At 47.0% G+C, this 14436-nt stretch overlaps 1 protein-coding gene across 2 annotated transcripts in view; it reads right to left on the bottom strand.

Annotated features, from left to right (window-relative positions):
* The window catches only part of SND1 (staphylococcal nuclease and tudor domain containing 1), a 2092018-nt gene that overhangs the window by 1287959 nt on the left and 789623 nt on the right, over positions 1–14436 (bottom strand). For both annotated transcript variants that reach the window (XM_078677758.1, XM_078677762.1), the window contains exon 14: positions 12348–12420. In XM_078677758.1, coding sequence (XP_078533884.1) covers positions 12348–12420 — 73 coding nt within the window. The remainder of the gene's footprint in view (positions 1–12347; positions 12421–14436) is intronic.

Genomic DNA, 14436 nt, shown 5'->3' with positions numbered 1-14436 from the left:
GTCCAGTGGAGTCCGGTGGCGTGGCTGAAGGCGATGTCCTTGCTGAAGGAGAAGACGGGGTCGAGTGTGTGTCCGGCGTAGTGGGTGGGGGTGGTCACCAGTTGCTTGAGTCCGAGGTTGGCGAGGTTGTCCAGCAGGGTGGTGGTGTTGCGGTCGTTGTTGTTCTCCAGGTGGAAGTTGAGGTCCCCGAGGAGGATGTAGTCAGCGGAGAGGAGGGCGTGCGGGCTGACTAAGTCGGCGATGTCCTCGCTGAATTGTGTGCGTGGTCCCGGGGGTCTGTAGACGAGGGTGCCTCTGAGGGTGGTCTTGGGGTTGATGTGGATCTGGAAGTGCAGGTGCTCGGCGGGTGCGAGGGTGTCGTCGGTGTTGGTCGTGATGCGGATGGAGTTCCTGTGGATGATGGCGATGCCTCCTCCTGTCTGGTTGACGCGGTCCCTCCGGATGATCTTGTAGCCGTCCGGGATGGCGATGGCGATGTCGGGCGCTGAGGAGGCGGTCATCCAGGTTTCTGTGAGGAAGGCGACGTCTGGGGCAGTGGTGTCGAGCAGGTTCCAGAGCTCGACAGCGTGTCTGTGGACTGAGCGGGTGTTGAGCAGGATGCACTTCAGGTGGCTGCTGCTGTTGTTCGTCGAGGTCTTGGGCACTGCTGGAGTGGTGCAGGTCCGGATGCAGGTGAACTTGCAGGAGTTGCAGCAGAAGGGTCCGTGGGTGCGTCTCGGGGTGGCTCGGTAGCAGCCCGGGAGTCTGCCGGCGTTGAGTGCGTAGAGGTCGGTGGCGGCGTAGGTCCGGCGGGAGGGCTGGTGACTGCGGGAGACAGGGGTCCTGGCACTGGGCGCGGTCCAGGCGCGGACGGGCGTAGACGGGCTTACCTTTGGCGCACCTTCGGCGCTCATTCGGTGCTCATTCGGTGCTCCCGCTCCGCGCGTCCTCTGCGCGGTCGCTGAGGGGGCGTCATAAGAAGGGAGCCGGGAGGGCGGGTCAGCTGGGAGGCGGGAGCGTGGGATCCAATCGGCTGGCGGAGGGGGCAGGGCCGCAGGCAGGCAGCGGCGGGAAAGCTAGTGCGGGCGGCCCTGCGGCGGCTGGGGCGCTCGCTGACGGCGCAGGCAGGCACAGCAGCAGAAGGCAGGAGGTAGGAGCAGGAGGTCCTGGGAGCGTAGGGGTGACCAGGCCGAGGCGCAGTGGTCACTGGTGCTCAATGTAGTGTGCCAGAAGGAGCAAAACCATACTGGATATTTACGAACCTGAAATTACAGAAAAAATGTCATTTGAACTTCTTTACAAAGTGATTATACTTAAAATACTTAAAATATAAGCATAGGGCCCTCCTGGACATTCATTGGACACCCACTCTTATGCCCTAAGATGGTGCCTCAATCTCCTATCCAGAGAATTGTATTCCTCAGATGTGGCAAACTTGCTGGCTTTGGAACCTAAAGACCAGCGTTCTAGTACACAATTTCGTATTCTACCAAGTTTTGTGACCCTGACAAATATTAGCCCATTATCCCTGTTAAGTTAACTGTAAGACAGTAGATATTTAAAAACAGTGTCCAACATAAACTTTAGTGGGGAAAAAAGGTATTGTTTTCAGTTCCCCAATGAAGCAATGTAATAAAGGTCTGCCAGATCCTGGGTACACATAACCAATAAGCAGAAGGTACAAAGTCCTCGTACATGATTGTTATTACTTTCCATTTCTAGTCTCATACAGAGAGAACATCTTTTTAAGGTGGCATTCAAAATGTCCCCCTGGCACGATCATTGCACAGGGCTGAGAGTACATTTGGGACATTGAAGCTTGTCACAAAGTACATCTTCATCTCACTTCCCACTAGCTGAGAAAAATGAAGACAGAACGATGGCCCAAACGCCTAAAACAGCTCCAATCTCAAGGTTGGCTAGTCGCAAACATTTCAGCCACAAAAATACAGCATGATTATAGAAACACCACCATCACACTCTGATAGGTAAAGCACAAGTTACTTACCTACGGTAACGATATATACAGTAGTTAGTGTTAGATTCCTTACCTTAAAATATATCCCCAGGCATCAGACTGAATCCGGAATGTTTTCGTCAGCAGTACCCCTGCGCATCGCTAGGTGTCATCTGCGGCTCTGCGTCCATAGTCGGCGTCGTGAGCGCCGGGATGACGTTGGAGTACTTAGACACCGCCCTCGCGCGCAGACGTCAGTTCTGTACATAGCTGTCCGTGCCAGGAACGCAGAGCAATGATAGACACCGACACTGGTGCCATGAAACTAGGGCTCTGAAAGGGATGTCCTTAACCCTAGATATCAGATCGCAGAACGGGGAGGATGGGTGGGGCGGTAAGGAATCTAACACGAACTACTGTTTCTTACAGATAATTCGTTATCGAAGGTAAGTAACTTGTGCATCTGAAAGAAACATATTAGTGTTCGATTCCTTACCTTAGAATAGATACCCCAGCAATACCAGCCCCGGTGGTGGGTCTGCGAACCAAGATCACACCAGAAAGTCCTGGCGAACGGAATGGCTGAAAAAGCCATCTCTCAGGACTTGGCTGTCCAGGCAGTAGTGTCTAGAAAACGTGTGCAGCGAGGCCCATGTAGCTGCCTGGCAGATGTCCTGCAAGGGGACTCCCCGACCAAGGGCAGTAGTAGCTGCCATGGCCCGAGTGGAATGGGCGCGCAGCCCAACTGGAGGCTCCTTCTTAGCCAAGGAGTAGCAAACCTTGATGCACAAGACGACCCACCGAGAGATGGTCCGCTTGTGCACCGCCCGTCCCTTCTTTGCGCCCACGTAACCAACAAAGAGCTGGTCATCCACCTGGAACTGGCGTGTGCGGTCCAGATAGAATGAGGGTGCACTTTTTGGGTCCAGACGGTGTAGCCTCTCTTCCTCTCTCGAGGGATGCGGAGGCGGATAGAAGGTGGGCAAGGTGATGGACTGCCCGATATGAAAGGCTGTGACCACCTTGGGCAGGAAAGAAGGACGAGTCCTTAGAACCACCTTGTCTGGATGGACAGAGGAAAGGAGGTTTAGAAGATAGAGCCTGGAGCTCACTCACTCTCCTGGCAGAGGTGATCGCAACCAGGAATGCAGTCTTAAGAGTCAGAGACGAAGAGGACAGTTATGAAGTGGCTCAAAAGGAGCGCACATCAGCTATGTTAGAACAAGATTCAAGTCCCACTGAGGCATCACGAAGGGAAAAGGCGGGAACATGTGTGTGATGCCCTTCAAGAATCTATTTACAATAGGGGACTTGAAAAGAGAAGGCTGATCGGGAAGCCTTAAGAAGGCTGAAATGGCCGAGAGGTAGCCCTTGATAATGCCTCGACTTACCTGAGGACTTGGAGCCCGACGAGTGGTGTTGACCGGTCCCTCGACTTCCTACTCGACCGGGACCTCGAACGGCGCGGAGCAGACTGCCAGAGTTCGAGCAGCTTACAGGACCGCTCCCGTCTAGTCTTCGAGGTCAAGGCCCGGCAGTCGGGGCACGACTTGTCATTATTGTCGGCCCAGAGACAGTAAAGGCACCGACGGTGGGGGTCGGTCACCGACATCAAGCGGTGTCAGTCCTCGCAAGGTTTGCAACCAGGCATCCCTATCGGGACCGCGAGTCGAGGGTAGACTCAAAAAGTGATCAAAATAGATCATAAAAGTTAGTAAAAAAAAATGACTAAGAGTACTGCTCTTCCCGGATCTGCGTTTGCTGGAGCGGAAAAAAGAAGAATTGACGTCAGTGCGCTGGCGGTGTCTAAGTACTCCGACGACGTCATCCCGGCGATCAGGATGCAGACGACGGACGCGGAACCGCAGACGCCTAGCGACGCGCAGGGGTTCTGCTGACGAAAACTTTCCGGATCCAGTCTGACGCCTGGGGATATTCTAAGGTAAGGAATCTAACAATAACCTGTTTCTTTTAGATCAAGAACTTCAGAGACGAGCACAGTAAGTCGGTCTGAATTTAGAGCTGAAGGGAGAATTTTGTTTCAGGCCAAAGATAATGAAATGACAAGACTAGGAGTAAATGGAAGAATTTATTCTACACCACCATCTGTACGGGGACAGATTATCAAAAAGATCGCTTAGAAGCTCAATCTCGTTGTGGCAGAGAAAAGGGGTGACAAGAGTGCTTTGGAAAGAGCACATCAGAAAGTCTCAGCAACACTAGGGTCCAGCACATGAACGAGTAACAGCTTTAAAGAACCAATCAAAATCAATATTGCTCTTAAGTAAAGGGATGAGAGAAAACGGGAACGGTAAATAGGGTGGAATGCAGACAGCCACTCCACTGTCAACAGTGGCCAGTAGCAGGCTTCTAAAACAACTTTGGCAAACACTTCAGTAAAGTAGCACAGGCTGTGACCTTTTTCACAATACGATTGACGTTTTGGAAAATGCTGCTAAGTGGTTATATCCTACAGCTACAGGCATGTTCCTCGACGGCCTCGAAGTAGTAGAAAGGTCATGTAACAAATTGAGAAAAGTTACTAAAAGGCTGCAACTAATTGCAAAATTAGGGTGTGTTCCACGAGTTTACTAATGTAAGAATTTAATGTCCATTAAACAGTAGTAAGATTCCACCCCCCCCCCCCCCACTCCATGTACAGTGCATTCCAACAAGAGAATGACAGCAGCTTCCTTGCTGAAGGAACAAAAAAACCCTCACTTGTACGAGTCATGTCTTCAATAATGCATGGTGGGTGACTAGAGAGGTTCTCTACAAGTCACCTTAAGTCAGAGGCAGGGAGAACACGAGAGCAGTACAAATGAAAAAAGCAAAGCAACAAATTGACGTAGACTAGGCACATTCTGTTTACTTAGCATGCCATTGAAGGGCATTATTTAGATATTTGAATGAATGCTATGAAATCCTCACAGAAACATTGCTGTGACAGGACGACCAAAGACTATGGCTGCTGGAGCCGCAATTTATTAAGATACGATATGACGAGAAAATAAATCTGTTACTGAGGCATGAATGCATAGAACAAACAATGCAGCCACTGCTACGAGTGTCAAACAAATAATTAGCCACCACAATAAAACCCACAACAGACAGAACTCAAAACCAGCCCATTATGTCTACCCCACAGTTACAAACTACACTAATTCAGAAACCAGGAAAATCCTCTTTACATAAAATCCATGAAACTAAGTGTCGATCACCTCTTGTGGCCCTAGAAGACAACTCGAGAGACAAGCAGGTATAACGTGTTATTTACTTTAATGCATTCAATACCTGGAGCTCAGGGACCTCTGCATTCCTCGTACATCCTGAATTCTTCCCGCCTCCTCGACTGCTCCCAACTTCCAGTCGCCATATCCTGTTCCTTCCTGCTTACATTGCCGTCAGGGTCCTAGCACCCTGGTGTTCAGGCACAGTTACAACATTCCCCCTTCCCCCCCAACTTAATCTCTGAACCTCATGTAGGACAAAGTCTCTAGATGTCTTCAATGAGAGGAGTGGGTCTGAGACATGTTGGCAGTGGCCGGTGCAAGAGGCTCCATTCAATCAGTTTCAGGGAAGCAAGAGAGACACTAGGTCTTAGACTGCTGGCTGGCTCGTGATTAGTGCTGATAAGTTCGATACTTCAGAAACTATACTTCTTGAAATGAGAAATGTTCAGTGTCACTCGTTGTCAGAGACCGCAGCAGCCATGGTACCCTTTTGATTTGTAACTTACAGTGGATGGTTGTAGTATGGGCAATCCGACTTCTGCCTTTGCTCTTGTCTGACAAATACCCAGTCTCCTGGATAGTAGACGTTCTTGCCATTCGTCGAGCGTCAGTGTATTTCTTCATTTTGGCTTTCATGTTTTGGTCTATCTCCACCAGTTCTTTATACCCTGGAGTTTGGTGTGCACAGTTAGATGTGGTTTCCCAGGTGGTGATTCTCTTGTGCACAGTTTGGCCCAACATTAGAGCGGCTGGGCATTTTCCAGTGGTGTTATGAGGCGTGGCCAGATAGGCCCACACATCTCATTCAGGGCCATCTGGACATCTCACCACTAGTGGAGTGGTGTGGCTCACTGGTTAGAGGCGGCAGACCCGGGAGCAGAAGACGGCCCGGGACCAGGGTTCAATTCCCGACGCGGCAGGGTCATGGACCAGGGTCAGCGGACTCTACAATTCTCACCTCGGTGCCTACTCTAACCTGGGGTCCCATTCGGCAACTCTGGGCATTAGCTTGCCTAATCTCCACAAAGGCCCCATCAACGCCGGGGATGCCTGGCTCCACCTTGGGGATTCCCAGTAGGGACCATCCCACAAGGAAAGCCAGGACGGGTTCCCGAGCAGTATACAGCGCCGGGACGCCCCTTTGCTGGGGCAGCTGTGCGCTTTACAAGTATACGACATTTAACATTTAACATTCTGCTTGTTGGATAGTTTTCTTTAGTGTGGCAATGAATCTCTGTCATCCAATTGGCTTGAGGCCACATGGGGGTGATCTTTCGATGCTTGAAGTGGAGGTGTTTAGCAAATTCAGCAAATTCAGGTCTACTGAATGTTAGACCATTGTCCGTCTTAGCTACTTTAGGAATTCTCCACGCTGCAAACATTTCTTCCATTATTGGAATGACATCAGCTGCCTTGGTAGATGACAAATGCTGAGCAATTGGAAATCTTGATGATTCATCCATTACGATGATGATGTATTTTATAAACAGCAGAGGACGAAAGAAGTCAACTGCTGCATGATGCCATACACCTTCTGGCAGTTCCAACATTTGCAGTGTTGAGGATGGCTGTTCTTGATCAACTAGCTGACATGGAGGACAGTCATGAAGCGTGGTTTCATCCATGAGGTCAATGGAAGGGAGCCAGGCTTGTTCCCGAAACGCCCTTTTCGCAGCCACTATGCTCTTCGTGTGCTAGACTGACTACTCCTTGACACAGTTTCCTAGGTATGACAATTCTTTTATCTCTGATCAACAAACCATAGCTGACGACGGTCAGCTTTTCTGTGGCCTGGCAGAAGAAGGCAAGTTCTAAGATGGCAACCTTGTGAGCACCTTGATTGTCATCCAAATGCCTCCACGAATTTGTTCAGAGAAGATGGCCTATATTTTGGAGGGTGACGTACTTTACAGTGGCTTTTGATGATGGACTCCAGTGGGACAGTGGGTGGTTCCGCTTGGTCAATGACAAAATTGATGAATTCTTCAGCCAGCAAGTGTTTTGTCCTTAAGGACATTCTGGGATGTCTGAACATTTAGTCTACTGGAATAGCTGCCTTTCCCGGCTTGTGGACAATGGCATATGTGTATTCTTGAAGACGGGTGCACAATGGCTCAATTCTGGGTGGCTTTTTCGCTCTGTGGCTTCCAAATAAGGTGATGAGAGCGTGATGGTTGGTAGATGGATATGTAGATGCTCACAAAGCAGACAAAGCCAGACTTAACTTTTCTGGCTGTGAGTATGCTTTTTCGGTGTCAGGCAGTGACTAGCGTATGCTACTAAATGCTGTTGATCACCGTCCATGTTATTCTGCGATAGGATAGCTCTCAGTCCCACCACTGCAAGTGCCTTCTTCTTGCAAGAACGGACATAGGCGAGATTGATGGCAGACCCTATGGAGTTTTTCATTTGTTTGAATCCTTGAGTGCATCTCTCAGACCACGGGAAGGGTTGACCTTGCTTTGTAAGTGCACGCAAAGGATAACTTATGGTGGCATAGTCCTAAATATACTGGGCACAATAGCTGTCCATTCCCAGAAATGAGCGGACGTCACTGACATCACGTGGGAAAGGGGTGTCATTTTGCGCGGAGACCTTATCGTGATCAGCCCTCATGCCATCACTCTAAAAGATCTGTCTATAAAACAGAGTAGATTTGTGGAATTCACATTGGTCTCTGTTAAGTGTCAAAGTAGCTTCCAGAAACGCGTGACACACTTGATCCAGTGCTTTGTCATGGTCCACGATGGTGGCACCAAAGATAAGAATATCATCACTGTAATTAAGTGCATTAGAAATGTGGCAAATGACTATGTGCATTGCCTCTGAAAAACTTCTGCTGCAGATGAAACATTGAAGCTAAGTCGTTTGTATCCGAAGAGACCTGGAGTAAAAAATTTGGAAATTTAGCGGTAACTCTTGTGGAGTTCAAGCTGATGTTCGCCCTTGTTAAGGTCCAATTTTATCAACATTTTGTCCCCCATTCAGTAACGCGATCATATTGCTGATGTGAGGCGCCTGGTGTCTTTCACATTCAACTGCAGTGTTTGCTGCTCTCGTGTCAACACCTAAGCGCACCTTGTCTTCTGATCGAAGTTTAGGCACTACAACCACTGGAGACACCCAGGGGATGGTCCCAGATGATCTATCAATGATGTCTGCCCTGAGTAGGTTCTGTAGTTCATACTCTACTAATTTTTGTAGGTGGAATGGTACTTTCGGTGATGTTGAGCCACCAGCGTGATTTGTTCATTGATATGTTAAACCTGAAATTGGGCCATTTTTCCCAAGTCCTGTGAACAATTTTGGGAACTTGCTTATGATGCCTGGTTCATCCTCCCCTCGATGTTGTATTATTACTAGCTTCAGGCGTTCTGCCATGGGTAGGCGGAGAAGACAATCTGCTGCTTCAGATCCATCAAGGATATGTATTTGAGTTTGAACTGATCTGTCTTTGTAGGTGAGGGATGTGCGAAATTGTTCAAAACATGGCAGTGGTTCTTTGGTCATCCAGGTGTATACTTGAACAGCAGCTTTGTATAACCTGGGTTTGGGATTCATTTTGTTGTATTTCATGATGCAGTTTAGTGATGCTCTACTGTGTAGAATAAATTTGTTGGATGATTTCCGATTTGTATAGGGAGTCTTAGATATTTCTTTAATCTGTCAGGATCAGTTATCATGCAGATGCATACTCAACTGTTTTGGGAAATTGGAGACAGAGATCCCAACTCGGGAAGTAGCATGTGACTGTAGCATGTGACTGAATACTTGATCAAGACAAGCTAGTGGATCGTTCACGCCTGTCATGGACTGCCTTCACGTGATGTTGTGCTCTTGAATCTGCGACAGATTTTTGAATGTCTTTCCGAGCTGCTCTGCACACCTTTTCAAAATGTTAGTCTTTCTCACAACGCCAACATAGTTGACCCATATTAGGATACAAACCCATGTGTAGATGTTCTTGCCCACACAATAATATTTCAGCTGTTGCTCACGTCTATTTCCACTATGTTTTGAGGTACGATGCCGATCCAAGAGTCTGAGAGACTATGTCGAGGCAAGCGGCGCTCCTTGCGTCGAGTTTGGAGACGAAAGCTGGTTCCGTTATTCACCTTTTCCACACTTTCGTTTTGTTTTGCGTGTTCTTCAGCTCGATGTTTGACTCTGGTCAGCTCTTCTATTTCATCCAGAAAGTTTTTCTTTAGGAGGCTTGATGTAGCTATTTCGAGTGACATTCCTCTGGGATTCCCAGGCATCTTCAGGCATGAAATTGTCAAATTTTCAGTAGTGCGCTAGACGTCAGATGCGTGATGAACTCCCCCATAGATTCATTCTTTTCTTGAGAGGCTAAGTTTAAAGTAGGACGTTCATAGTCAATATTGCGTTTGTGGAGAAACTTTCTATTGAGTGCTTTACGTACATCTTGATATGATGCTGACACATCTGCCTGTAATTCTTTAATGATCTGTCCTACCACTTTGCCTACAGGTTGCACAGGATGTGGAGTTGTTGATTTGGTTCCGTGACTTGTGACTCTGTCATGAAGCCTTCAAAGTCAGTTAGCCATTCTTACCAGCGAGGCCCTATGCCACTTCCAGAAAGAAGAGGCAGCAGTTCCAGTGGGTTCAGGAATGACACCAAGCATGGCTGGTCGTGGCTGGGGGTTTTGCATGGTGTACGGAGGCATTAACATTGCCTATGCTGAGATGAGGAAGCACCACTGTAGAAGCAAAATGTAGAAGTTGCGTGTGATAAAGGCAGTTGCTCTTAGATTGTAAGAAATACATTAAATAAATAAATCTTCCACTTTATTGGGATTTTTTGCACATACGAGGCGTTAGCAGGATGTATCAACACTGTAGATAGGAAAACATTGAAGAATAATAATGGTGCCAGACTAAAATGGCTAATGTGGTTCTTCACAGCTCATTGGTTGAGCCATTTGACTTAAAGATGTCCACCGAGGGAGCAGACAAATACACGTAGGATGCTTGCTGAAAGTTGCAGCAGTAGAACAGGAAAGTCTATGCCTGACTTACCCCCAGCAGCTATGGGGACATCATGTGACTCGAGGCTGCAGGTACAACAGGACAAGCACCCGAACAGGTTGGGCTCCCGAGGGCACGAGACACTTTGCTGAGCATGGAGCGCAGTAGGCACTCGCAGTCTTGTGGCACACTCCCAATGGCATGAGACACTTGCTGAGGGCAGCCCTAAGTAGGCACTCACTGTCTCGCGTTGCTGCAGTCAGTTTGGAGGCACCAGGAAATAAGAGGAGCAACAGAGTGACTTCAGGCAGCAGCGTGAAACTTGGCGGGTGATGAGTAAGATGGGGTGGGCTCCTACAGTCTCATTCCTCCCGACACTATGAGCAGTGGCTACCCGGATCCCATCCTCCTCGTCAGTTGTCACATCGCCTCTAGTGGCCATAACAGACAACATGGAGAAAAGTATTACTTGTTCAATTTATTTAAATGCATTCAATGTCTGGAGCTCAGACAGCTACATCTGAAATTCTCCTATATCCTGAATACTTCATGGCCTCCTCTACTCCTCATAGCTCGCTTAATCTTCCCGACGGCCCCCAGCGCCTAGAGACCCTTACGGGTGATTGTGCGCTTTACAAATGTGGACTTTACTTTCTTACTTCCAGTCCCCATATCTTATTCCTTCCTGCTTACATTGCCGCAAGGATCCTAGCACACTGGTGTTAAGGCACAGTTACAACCTTTCAAAAAGAGTCAACAGATAAAAAGCAGTCCTAGAAGAGACAACGAAGTCACCCACATCAGACCCTTTCTAGCTTCCAAAAGGCACACTTCTGTCTGTTCTCTGCTGCTGCGAGCACTGACAGCAAAAACATTGGTTCTTTCTACTGGACCAATCTTGCTCAGACCTAACAAGCATGGGCAAATACCATTATGTCTGCCTTTTTGACCTACTGGCTTTGCCAATACTTCAGTGCATTTTATCTATGCTGTTTGGCATTTGTTTAAAAAAAAAGGTATGACTTGGTTGTACGCATATCTGCAGATGCATCATGATGCTAAAGTGGCCTAACAGATGACTTATGCGTACTCATGTTCACCACATATGCAAGTGCATACATCAAGCTGCTGCCACCATTTCGTTATTTTTTTATTTACTGTTCCAAGATGGCATACGCCAATCTTGGAGCTGCAAGTAAGTAATTTAAGCATGCACAAAACATACTTTGAAAAACAGAGCTGCTCAGGGGAAAATGGTTGGTGATGAGGTCTCCACAAAACTTAAAAACAAACTTGTGAAAGACCACAACAGGAGGCGCAGTGGAGGAATGGAGGATTTTCAGGCTGGAGGAGAAAAAAAATGGATAACTAAGAGGGTTGGGGGAAGCTTTGGTCGAACTGAGGGTTAGGGGAAGAGGAAAAAACATTGAGCGCAGCAGGGGTGGGGTAGGTATCTGTGAGGGAAGCGGCACACTATAAGAAAGCAAGAGAACACATGCAATCCAATGGAGCTACTGAAAGAAAAGGAAAAACATAGCTCCTTGAATGTAAGCAGTGGAAGGATACAAGTCATCCAATCAAAATGATCGTAAAGAAGGCATACTCCAGGAGTGAGACAAAAAGAAAGGGAATGCCGTACAAAGTAAACAATTGAGTTGACAAGAAAGCCAATCAATGGTAAGTCTAGGGCTGGCCTAAAGCCCACTAAGTTTTATTGTTGTCCACAAGAGGCCTTTTCAACATCAGACCGCTTAAAGGTAAAACCTAACAATGCAACCTATGGGTACACAAATCACCGCAGGCAAGTGTATATGTAGCCACCTGATGTGCAGCAGGCATTAACACTGAAAACAAACTTCTTAACACTTAAAAAACATGCTACAAAACCCATTGTTGGAGGACTCAACTGGTGGTAGGTTCAAATTTCTGCTAAGTTAACTTCACTTTCCACAGATGGTTGTCTCAAGAGTGTTTTGTGAAGTAATCATTAACAAACTACAATAAAATTTTCCTGTTAGTCACATTTTGATTACACTCTGATTAACCCCGTTCCTTCTTTATCTACACAAACCAAAAGTATTTTCAGCTTTCCAATTCGATGGCATGTCCTGCCACCTTGCTCTACACAACCCTTAATTCACCTGCTCAGACATACATTTCACACGCTAGCATTAAAGAGTAACTCACCCCAGAAACATCTGCTACGCGGTGGATGGGGACCTCCTTTTTACTGTGCAGCCCTTTCCCGTTCTTAATGGCCCTATGAAGAGAAAAGAGAAGAGTTCAGAGCCACAGCCCATCAAAGCACGTAAATTCAATCAATTAAAGACCCATGCCTGCAAATAGATAGCTCATGGTCTCAGGAAGCGACATTATGCCACGGGAGCATTTTAAGTATGTTCTTCTCCAATCAACCTTCTGAAACGCTGGATCGGCCTATTCACTTGCAGCCACAGATTAATAATGCACCAACCTTAACGAGCAGACGATAATTGGGTTTCCCTACTGAGAGATCTCGAATGCACAATTGTTTAATGGAAATAGCTCAACTCGATCCAACGTTTGCACTCCAGGATTTATTTCAACAAAAGGGAATACAGGGTGCTTCACAAGAAAAACATCTACTGTAATTCTTGACGTCTATCTCGGCATGAGAAATCAAGTTTTCACATTACTTTTTATTCCAAATCTGTTTTTCTCTCTATTTAATCTAAATGCAGGGCGTTTGATTGGAAATTACATTAATCACCACAAAGCGTTATAAAGCATACCCAACATATTTCAACAACTTTCTTGTCCAAGAAAGAGGTCTCAAGTGGATTGCGCATCTAATGAACAGATGCGTATAACAAGGTCGTCTGTTGAATTCCAGGTACGGTTTGTCCATCTTTGGGATGTATAAAATGAGTACCACTGAGTTGGATAACACCACCTGCTTACTAATCAAGATCGTTAGGACAGGTCAGTTTGTAATGAGCGCTATTTAATGGTTACAATACATCAAACGTCACACTTTTCTTTCATTTTACTGTTTGAATGCTGTTAGAAGTTAGCAAAGGGCTTTCTTTTTATTTCTTTCGTTCAAGTGTGAACGATTCTCAGCAGACTTGCATGTAGAACACTTTCACATCTCAAAAAACAAGTTAATTACCTTTGATGATGCTCTTTCTAGATACTCTAACTGCAGATTCATCACCTTTAGAATATTCCCAGGCACCAGTCTGGATTCGGAAAAAATGTTCAACATAGCCCCTGGGCACAGATAGGTGGCATTGTGTGGCTCCACATTAGCCCAGCTCTGCCCTGGCAGTGATTACTAGAGCCACATATAGGCATTGATCATCCAACCCTTGGTCTTCTGTACAATCAATGTAAAAGCTCAGTGCTCTTTTGGGATCCAAATTATGGAGTCTCCCCATCTCTTTCAAAGGGGTAAGATGGGACAAAGAACATCAGGGGAGTGATGGACTTTGACTTGCAAGAACGTTTGCTCTAGTCGGCAGCGCTAATTTATCCGATATAAGGTGGTTTAGGGAGGATGGACTGTTAAACCTTGCAGCTCACCCGGGAAGAGCTGAAGTTAATGTGATGGGAAAGACCATCCTAAGAGTCAAGAGTCAGAGGATAGTGGTGCAGCTCATCAAAAATGGGCGTGCATAAGAAAAGTAAGGACCAAATTAGGGTACCACTGTGGAATCACAAAGGGTTTAGGAGTAAAAGTGGATTAATCTTCGAGAAATTACATCTCAATGGATCATTTGAACAAGGGTAGTTGGTCCATAAATACAAAAAGGTTGAACGCGGCAGACAGATGGCCTTTAACTGTGCCCACTCCAAGTTCATGCTGGGCCAAAGACAGAACTACAAGACTTACGACTGGTCTGTATTACAGTTGCCTAATAAGGGTGCCACACAAGGCCATAAACTTCTACCAGTTTCCAGCACACACAGACTCTGTATTAGGACACTTTGCCACAAGGATAACATCCACTACTTTAGGAGGGGGAATCGAATTAGTAGTCAACTGCCACTGTTCAACCTCCACATATGGAGGTGTAGATTGAGCAGACCCAGGTCAAAGACTCTGTCTTACTGCTGCAACAGAACATCCTTCTGAAGCAGCAACCCGGTGGGAGGACAGATGGTCTTACCCAGAGATTCTGGGTACCACGCTCGCATGGCTCTCTCTGAAGGCACTAGGATGACTTGGGCCCAGTCATTCCTGATCTTCAGAACTCATGGCATGAGAGTGAGTGGCGGGAAAGCATGCAAGAGC

The sequence above is a fragment of the Lissotriton helveticus genome, chromosome 1_1, assembly GCF_964261635.1.
Source record: "Lissotriton helveticus chromosome 1_1, aLisHel1.1, whole genome shotgun sequence".
Classification (NCBI taxonomy): Eukaryota; Metazoa; Chordata; class Amphibia; order Caudata; family Salamandridae; genus Lissotriton; species Lissotriton helveticus.
This window is presented reverse-complemented; position numbering and strand designations above follow the sequence as displayed.